The sequence below is a fragment of the Piliocolobus tephrosceles genome, chromosome 21 (assembly GCF_002776525.5).
Source record: "Piliocolobus tephrosceles isolate RC106 chromosome 21, ASM277652v3, whole genome shotgun sequence".
In the NCBI taxonomy this organism is placed as follows: Eukaryota; Metazoa; Chordata; class Mammalia; order Primates; family Cercopithecidae; genus Piliocolobus; species Piliocolobus tephrosceles.
In genome coordinates, this window is record NC_045454.1 from 45,981,472 (window position 1) to 45,990,852 (window position 9,381).

The 9,381-nt window shown below is 59.4% G+C and overlaps 1 protein-coding gene across 2 annotated transcripts; it reads left to right on the plus strand.

The window, feature by feature from the left end:
• Positions 1-1,642: 1,642 nt before the first annotated feature.
• GPR108 (G protein-coupled receptor 108) lies at positions 1,643-9,084 on the plus strand. 2 transcript variants are annotated; one of them, XM_023186773.2, is made up of 18 exons: positions 1,643-1,809; positions 2,553-2,672; positions 3,304-3,354; positions 3,554-3,636; positions 4,964-5,088; positions 5,210-5,259; positions 5,352-5,420; positions 5,638-5,742; positions 6,021-6,154; positions 6,260-6,335; positions 6,784-6,857; positions 6,953-7,070; positions 7,167-7,297; positions 7,387-7,430; positions 7,797-7,846; positions 8,057-8,140; positions 8,227-8,351; positions 8,861-9,084. In XM_023186773.2, the coding sequence occupies exons 1-18, from the start codon at positions 1,690-1,692 to the stop codon at positions 8,931-8,933; spliced, it is 1,632 nt and encodes a 543-aa protein (XP_023042541.1). In that variant the 5' UTR covers positions 1,643-1,689; the 3' UTR covers positions 8,934-9,084. The 2 variants fall into 2 exon arrangements, with proteins under 2 accessions (XP_023042541.1, XP_023042542.1); XM_023186774.2 differs by having other exon boundaries at positions 7,200-7,297.
• Positions 9,085-9,381: the final 297 nt, after the last annotated feature.

Genomic DNA, 9,381 nt, shown 5'->3' on the forward strand with positions numbered 1-9,381 from the left:
TCCGGCTCCAGGCGTCTAGGTTCGTCCCACTAATGGTCTGGTCCCTCCGGCCACAAGGCGGATGAGAGGGCTTCGATCCAACCCAGGACGCGCCTCCGCCAAGGCCGGGTCCATTAGCTCCCGCACCGCATCCTGCCTTCCCTCCCCCAGTCTCCGCTGGGAAACTGAGGACGGGCTGTCCTTGGGGCGCCAGGCCCAGGCCCTTCCCCAGCTGCCTTCCAGTTAGCTCCTGCATCTGCCCATTTTCCAGTCCCATCCATGAAGGTTTAATCTGGTTTAATTCTCAGTACTGCCCCTGAGATTCCGACTCCGCCCCTCCCCCAGACATCTGGGACATCTGCGCCCTGGAGAAGGAAAGTCTGTCACCTCTCCCATAAAAGTCTGTTCACACCTTGTGTGAGGCAAGAGGAGGCACCGGGGATTCCCACCCCCATTCTCTCCGGCCTTTGGCGCTTTCTCTGTAGCTACAGAGAAGACGGGGCGTCTTGCAGGGGGGCCCTTGGGGATACGTTCCCCTTACACAGAGCACCCAGGCTCCCAGGACAGAGAGATACAGGCGAGCCCAGGAGAGCTTTGAGAGCCCACACTGGGACTGATGTCTCTGCTGGGACCTGGCCCCACCTGCTGGTGGCTTCTGAGCTAGAAAATGTCTAATTGCAGTTGGGCAACTGAACCCAGTGAGTTTAGTGGCTCGTCTGAAATGGGAGCTCAGCCTAGCAAAGTTCACAGTTCACCTCTGCTCAGAGACACAAATTGGAATTGGGGTTCAACCCAGGTCAGCACCACGGTGGGGATAGGGTCTCAAACTGAGGCCAGAGGCTTAACCAGAAGGATTAGAAACCCAGTAAGGGGTCAGGTCCAATCTGGAGTCAGGGCTAGTCCAGATCGGTGGCCTAAACCAGAGATTAAGCCTCTCAGTGTGTGGTGTGGGAGACGAGGGGATGTCAGAATTTCAGGCTGAAGTTGTGACTCAACTTGCAGGGGGAGTTCACCTGGGGTCAGAGTTCAGCCCGGAGTCCGGTCTAGCCTGTAATCTGGGGGTGGGGCTCCAATTGCCTCACTCTGGAATAAAAGGCTTAACCTAAGGCTGGGGTCTCAGCCTGAGGTCATAGGTCATCCTAGGGTCAAACTTTAACCAGAGGCCAGCTTTAGGCCTCTCTGTGGACCAGGAAGATTAGGAAAACAGGTCAGGCCTGAACAGATGCGTGTGTTTACCAAAATCCTGAGCTCTGGCTGGGAGCCATATCCCTGGAGCAAGAAGAGGAAGTCCGTCCTTGGCGATACTGGGAAATGTAGTTTATTTAATGCCTTGTTGCCCTTGTCTGCTACCGCTGCATTCTGGGTAATGTAGTACCGGACGGTTAAGACTGGGTGGAGAAATTCCGCTTCAAGGGCCAGATATCAGATCCATGACAATTGGTTAGATAAACTGCTCATTAAATCACATCCTGGACAATCTTTATAGCGATTGGTGAGAGTGAGCGCGGGGGTTAAGAGTTGTCGGCACTCCCATTCGGAACCGGTGCTGTCCATCGGGTGTCGTAAGTAGGCGGGCTTGCGGAGAGGCAATTGCTGATTGGTTGGCGGACTGGAAATTCCGAAGCGCCGGGTCCCGCCGTGCGGCCATTGGCTCATCGGTGGGCGGGCTTGGGCGCCAGAGGCGGAGTCGGGGAGGCGGTGGCTCCAGAGATGGCAGTGAGCGAGAGGAGGGGGCTCGGCCGCGGGAGCCCCGCGGAATGGGGGCAGCGGCTACTTCTGCTGTTGCTGTTGGGCGGCTGCTCCGGGCGCATCCACTGGCTGGCGCTGACGGTGAGGCCCGCCGCGTGAGGGTCTGGGGTCGGGGGAGCAACTTTGTCTCGGAGAAGCCCCCTGGCTTGGAGTGGTCTCGTCCGCCCTCCCCCGCCCCCGACGCGGGATGGAGTGGTCCGGCGCCCCCCGTTTCCGGGCCCGGAGTGGTCTCGTCCCGGGATCCCCTTCCATCCTCCGGATGGAGTTGCCGGGCCCGCCTCGCTGGGGTCGAGCCCCTCCCTTCGGGGGCGTGGCTCCATCTCTTGGGGACCACCCCCCCCCCCCCGGTTGGGTCTTAGTCCTTTAAATTCTTGGAATCACTTTTGGGGCGCTAAAGACCCTGAAGCCGCACAGCGGGGTCCTGGGGGGGCTATAGAGTGGGATCCTCGGGGCACTTAATGGGATTTGGGGGGGGTTCCGTTGAAATGTTGCTGGGAGCTCAACTGGAATCTAAAAGTTCTTCCGGAAGGTGGCCAGGCCCTCCGAGGTGAATAACTGTTCTCTGGGTGGTGCTCATCCCAGTGGGGAGACTTCCAGGTGCCCCAGGATCTCTGTTCGTGGGCTCTCAGAAGAGAGGTCGGAGAATGCAGGACCACCCTTTCCCTGCAGGGAGGAAGTCCCTCTCAACTTTCTCTTGTCATCCTCTGGGCCTTTCCTAAACAGAGGGTACCAGGAGGCCCTTCGGGGGATCCTCGTGCTAGACTCCTGGGGCTGGGCAAGCGGAAAGAGGTCTGAACTGCCTCTGCCTCCTTGGTCTCCGGCAGGGGGAGAAGCGAGCAGACATCCAACTGAACAACTTTGGTTTCTACACCAACGGCTCCCTGGAGGTGGAGTTGAGCCTCCTGCGGCTGGGCCTCCGGGAGGCAGAAGAGAAGTCCCTGCTGGTGAGGGAGCTTGAGGAGTTTGTAAAGGAGAGCAGGATGCAATCGCCTGGCTCTGGGTTCCCAGCTCTGCCTCTACCCATGTAATCTTGTGAAAGTCCCGTGATCTCTCTGAGTCTGTTTCCTCATCTGTAACTGGGAATACTGATGTCTTAAACAGGATGTGCTAGGCACTTTTCTTAAGACTTGGGGGACAGGCAGGGCGCGGTGGCTCGGGCTTTGTAGTCCTAGCACTTTGGGAGGCCGAGGTGGGAGGATTGCCTGAGGCCAGGAGTTCAAGACCACCCTGGGCAACATAGTGAGAACCCCCGTCTCTACAAAAAGTTTTTAAAATTAGCCAGGCATGGTGAGGTGTGCCTGTAGTCCCAGCCAGTCGGGAGGCTAAGGTGAGAGGATCGTTTGGACCCGGGAGTTCGAGGCTGCAGTGAGCTATGATCCTGCCACTGTATTCCAGCTTGAGAAACAGAATGAGGTCCACCCACCACGCCAACTCTGAAAAAAAAAGAGTATGTGGGATCTAGCACACATTAGGTGTTCAGTAAATGTGAGGTTAGGTTTCTGTTGCTACTGAAAGGGATAGCTGGGAGGTCTCTACTGTCCCTCACACCCTCCCCCTTTTTTTTCCATCCACCAGGTGGGGTTCAGTCTCAGCCGGGTTCGATCTGGCAGAGTTCACTCCTATTCAGTGAGTGGAGGGAATGGGGAAGATGGGAGAAGGGGCTGGAGGGAGGGGGTGGGGTCTGTCCTCTGCACCTGTAACCCAAAGGCCCCTGTTCTTTCTCAGAGGTAGGAGCAGCAAGAGCCCCTGGGTGGACAGGGAGGGAGACAGGGTGGAGCTGGACCAGGGGAGGAGTAACCAAGACTCCCTCCTGCCCACCCCCTAGACCCGGGATTTCCAGGACTGCCCTCTCCAGAAAAACAGTAGCAGCTTCCTGGTCCTGTTCCTCATCAACACCAAGGATCTGCAGTGAGTTGGGGACCGGGGGCTCGTTCAGATCCTTCCTCTGCGTTTCCCTGTGTGATGCCCACAGGCACCTGGGCTGATCAGGTGGGATGAGAAGCAGCGAGAGAAAGCCACTTACTTTTTAGTTTTGTCTTCAAGTCTTCTGATTATTGGAAGGAAGGAGAGAGGGACTCAGCGGGTATTGGTGTCTCAGGGCAGAAGGCCGGGATACAGAGGGCTGTTGTGAGAAGGAATGACAATTGTTCGCACATGTTGAGTGCTTCCGGTTTGCCAGGCTGTGTCCTGGAGCTTTAACACATTAACTCATCGATGCCTTATCCTGTGATCATCTCTGCTCTTCAGATGAGAAAACTGAGTCCCAGGAACTGGGATTTGGAGCCAGGCAGCCTGGGGCCAGGGTCTGACAAAAGCATGTTGCTTTTCTGTAGATAAAATGTTTTATTTTTAAATAATATACTTAGGGCCGGGCAATGGCTCATGCGTGTAATCCCAGCACTTTGGGAGGCCAAGGTAAATGGATTGCTTGGGCCCAGGAATTGTAGAGCAGCCTGGGCAACATGGCAAAACGTTGTCTTTACCAACAAAAAATATACAGGAATTAGCCAGGTATGGTGGTGCACGCCTGTAGTCCCAGCTACTCTGGAAGCTGAGGTGAGAGGATCGCCTGAGCTGGGGAGGTGGAGGTTGCGGTGAGCCAAGATTGCACTGCTGCACTCCAGCCTTGATGACAGATCAAGAGCCTATTATTATTATTATTATTATTATTATTATTATTATTATTATTATTATTATAAAGTAGGATTGACCACAGTGGCTGATACCATTAATTCCAGTGCTTTGGGAGGCTGGCTGAGCCAGGAGGATCACTTGAAGCCAAGAAAACAAGACCAGCCTGGGCAACATAGGGAGACCCCGTCTCTTGAGAAAATTTAAAAATTAGCCAAGCATGGTGGTGGTGCCTGTGGTCCCATCTACTCTGGAAGCTGAGGTGGGAGAATTGCCTGATGCTAGGAATCTGAGGCTGCAGTGAGCTGCGACACACACAGTGCTCCAGCTTGGGTGACAGAGCAAGACCCTGTCTCTAAAGAAAAGAGAAAAAGAGTAGATTGATGTCATGGGAAATGACAAATAATTGCTGGTGTAAGCAGCACAGGAAGGCGGTAGCCTCCTTGACCAGTAGAAACCAAAGGCTGAAACTCAGTGATAACTGACTCGGCTGGACCCCCGCCCGCAAGAGGATGCCAGAGGCCACTGAGTCCTTTGCCTGGGCTTGTGTGCCTGAGCCAGGTTCGGCCCCCCAGCCTCATGCTGCACCCCACCCTCCCCGCAGGGTCCAGGTGCGGAAGTATGGAGAGCAGAAGAAGTTGTTTATCTTTCCTGGGCTCCTCCCCAAAGCACCCTCCGAACCAGGGCTCCCAAAGCCACAGGCCACAGTCCCCCGCAAGGTGGATGGCGGTGAGTCAGGCTGGCTGTGCCGTCGGGTGGATGGGCAGGTCTGCCCTGTGCAACCCCATCCCATTTTCCTGCTGCCCCTCTATCCATCCATCTCTTAAAATCACTGCCTGGTCTCTTACAGGAGGGACCTCTGCAGCCAGCAAGCCCAAGTCAACACCCGCAGTGCCTCAGGTTTCAGGGAGGTGGGGCAGAAGGGAAGATGGCACACCCCAGGGCCCTGCGGGGACCCAGAGCCAGCTGATGGTGGGGCTCTGTCCCTTCAGGGTCCTAGCGGGAAGGACAAGGAGCTGGTGTTGGGCCTGAGCCACCTCAACAACTCCTACAACTTCAGTGTGAGTGTCTGCAGCGCCTGCGACCTACCGTCACTCCAGAGCATGGGACCCCCAAGCTGAGCCCTCCTGCAGCCCTACTGTGTCCCCAGAGCACGGGACCCCCAGGCTGAGCCCTCCTGCAGCCCTACCATCACCCCAGACCATGGGACCCCCAAGCCGACTGTCGCCCCAGACCACAGGACCCCCAGGCTGAGCCCTCCCCTCTCCCCCCGCCCAGTTCCACGTGGTGATTGGCTCTCAGGCGGAAGAAGGCCAGTACAGCCTGAACTTCCACAACTGCAACAATTCAGTGCCGGGAAAGGAGCATCCATTCGACATCACGGTGAGTGGAGGGTAAGGCAGCAGGGCCAGGGAGTGCCCACTGCGGGCCCGGAGCACCACACCCCGCTTAGCTTCTCCCAGCCCTCCCGGGTGCGGAGTAGGAGCTGTTATACCCATTTGGGAGATGGGGCCACCTGAGGCTCAGAGTGGATAAGTGGCCCAGTAGAAAGTGGGAGAGCGGGAGACCCCCACTCACTGCTCTCCCAGGCCAGAGGTCAAGCTGTGCCGCTGCTGCCGCCGCCGCCCACCAAGCTGTGCCGCTGCTTCTCCCCTCCCCAGGTGATGATCCGGGAGAAGAATCCCGATGGCTTCCTGTCGGCGGCGGAGATGCCCCTTTTCAAGCTCTACATGGTCATGTCCGCCTGCTTCCTGGCCGCCGGCATCTTCTGGGTGTCCATCCTCTGCAGGAACATGTAATGCCCCTGCCCCGGGGGGGTCCCCCATGTCCCTTCACCAGACCCCCGTCTCTATGCCCTGCTGATGCCCCCCACCCCATCTCTCCCTGACCCTCCCACCAGGTACAGCGTCTTCAAGATCCACTGGCTCATGGCGGCCTTGGCCTTCACCAAGAGCATCTCTCTCCTCTTCCACAGCGTGAGAGCCTTGGACCGGGGGGCAGCTGAGGGTGTGCTGGGAGGAAGAGACCATCTGGGCCATCCCCCAAATCTCTGCAGGCCCTGGGCTTGTGGGAGGGCCATCCACCAGCTCTCCACATGTCCACCCATTTTACCAGTGTGGCCAGCCGCCCGTCCCCTCTGTCTGCCAGTCCCGCTGGGCAGCTCTGTCCGTCACCGTCCCTTGGTTCAGCTGTGACTGTCCGTCTCATTGATGGTCCAACCATTCACCCTTCCAACTGTGACCGTTCCCTCCATCTTTTCAGCCCCAATTACCAGTTTTGAGTCCCACCCACCGTCCTCATTCTTCGACTTTCTGACCACCCATCTGATAGTGACGGTCTGTGTTCCTAATCCCGCCCCCACCACCACCACCAGCCTTCCACCCCTTCGTGTGCCTCACTGTCCGTCTGTCCGTCCACCCCCAGATCAACTACTACTTCATCAACAGCCAGGGCCACCCCATCGAAGGCCTTGCCGTCATGTACTACATCACACACCTGTGAGTGCGCCCGCTCTGCCTGGCAGCTGGGGGGAGGCGGGCAGGGGAGGGCGGGCCCCCCACCTCATCATCACGCCCTCCCCTGCCCCCCCCAGGCTGAAGGGTGCCCTTCTCTTCATCACCATCGCCCTGATCGGCTCAGGCTGGGCCTTCATCAAGTGCGTCCTGTCGGATAAGGAGAAGAAGGTCTTTGGGATCGTGATCTCCATGCAGGTGCAGATGCAGGGTGGGGAGGGCTGCACGGGGCGGTGGGGGCAGAGGGGAGCGCGCCGGCCGGGCAGTGCCCACCCACCCCCGCCACCTGCGCAGGTCCTGGCCAACGTGGCCTACATCGTCCTCCAGTCCCGCGAGGAGGGCGCCAGCGACTACGTGCTGTGGAAGGAGATTTTGTTCCTGGTGGATCTCATCTGCTGCGGCGCCATCCTGTTCCCCGTAGTCTGGTGAGGACCCTGCCCCCGGCTGAGGCCCTGCCCTGTGCACATGGGCGACGTCCGCGCTGACTGCACCCTGTGTCCTCCACTTGTCCCAGGTCCATCCGGCATCTCCAGGATGCATCTGGCACAGACGGGAAGGGTGAGGCCCTGCACCTGTGGGCCCTCTGCTCATGGCCCTCTTCCTGCCCCAGGCCCTTCTTTCTGCCTCTTGGGTGCCCTTCCTGGCCTCTCTGCCCAGCCCCCAGGCCTCTGCCTCCCTGGACACCCCAGTCTGGCCTCTCTTCCCCCTGAATGCCTCTCTCTGGCCTCTCTGCCCCATTGGGTGGCCTTCCCTCCTCTCTGATCTCCCCCTTCGGCCTTCTGCCCCACCTAATGTCCCTCCAGACTTTCTGCTCGTTGGACACTCCCTCAGATGTTCTGTTTGTCCCCTCTCCCAGCCCCCAGCCCCCTTGCCTCCCTCCCACCTTCAGTCTCCCCTGACCCCCCTCTCTGTGCCCACCCTCAGTGGCAGTGAACCTGGCCAAGCTGAAGCTGTTCCGGCATTACTATGTCATGGTAGGAGCCCGCCTCGCTCACGGGGGGTTTGGGAGGATTACCGACCTGCTGCACGCCCACCCCAGCCCCTCGGCCGCTGCCCCATCCCGAGGCCCCCACCCAGGCGTCCCAGCCCGTGGTCCATCAGTCCAGCCCACGGTCCATCAGTCCAGCCCCACGCCTGCCCGCGCCCCTACAGTCCTGGCCCCATGCCTGCCTGCGCCCCTGCAGGTCATCTGCTACGTCTACTTCACCCGCATCATCGCCATCCTGCTGCAGGTGGCTGTCCCCTTTCAGTGGCAGTGGCTGTACCAGGTGAGCCTGAGGCCCGGGTGGGACAGGAGGGCGGCCGCGGTGAGGGGGGCATGAACCTGACACCCCCACTCTGTCCTGTCCCCCAGCTCTTGGTGGAAGGCTCCACCCTGGCCTTCTTCGTGCTCACGGGCTACAAGTTCCAGCCCACAGGGGACAACCCGTACTTGCAGCTGCCCCAGGAGGACGAGGAGGATGTTCAGATGGAGCAAGTGTGAGCCGGGCACCATGGCAGGGCTGGCGGCTCTGGGGGTGGAGTAGGGGGCGGGCGGCTCTCAGGGCAGGGTGGGCAGGGGGGAGGGACTGTAGCAGCCCTGGGGACAGTGTTAGGGCAGAGCCTGCTGTTGAGGAGGGATGGAGGGGAGATGGGGGCAGCCAGGGCAGCTGTGCAGGTGGGGACTGGACAGCTGTGGAGTGCCTAAGGCCGGGCTGAGCTGGGGGTGTGGTTAGGGCCGCTAGGGCGACACCCAAGGCTGCTCTGGGGGCGGGGGTGGGCGGGGCCTAGGTAGTTGGGGTAGAATGGGTGGGGCCTGGGCTACCGTGGGGGTGAGGTGGGTGGGGCCTGAGTAGTTCCGGGTAGAGTGGGCGGGGCCAGGGCTGCTGTAGCGGGGGCGGGGCCTAGGTGGTTGGGGTAGAAGAGTAGGGCCTGGGCTGCTGTAGGGGGCGGGTGGGCGGGGCCTGCTGCCCTGCAGCGCTGGACGCCTCCTTGCCGTCTGCCCCCAGAATGACCGACTCTGGGTTCCGGGAAGGCCTCTCCAAAGTCAACAAAACAGCCAGCGGGCGGGAACTGTTATGATCACCTCCACATCTCAGACCAAAGGATCCTTCTCCGCCAGCATTCCTCACTCCTGCCCCTCTTCCACAGCGTATGTGGGGAGGTGGAGGGGGTCCGGGACCACCCCTCCCTTCCAGTTATATGTACAATAATGACCAGTCTGTTTGGCTAGGCCGGTGTCTTGCCTTTTTGGGGGTTGGGGTCTACACGGAGGTTGTGTTTACAATGTAGAAACCTGTTTTCGCTGTGTGGAGGGGCAGAGGGTCCGTGTCTTTGCACATTCAATAAATATTCATTCAGTAACAGCTGCATGCAGGGCCCAAAGTCAGGCATGGGGATGGAGCAGTCACCAAGACCCACCTGGTCCCAGCCCTTGAGGGGCTCCCGGTGCCCAGGGTGGGGGTCAGGCAAAGGGACATGTCACCTGGCAGTACCATCACTGGGCCATCAGCGCCGTGTCGGGGACTGC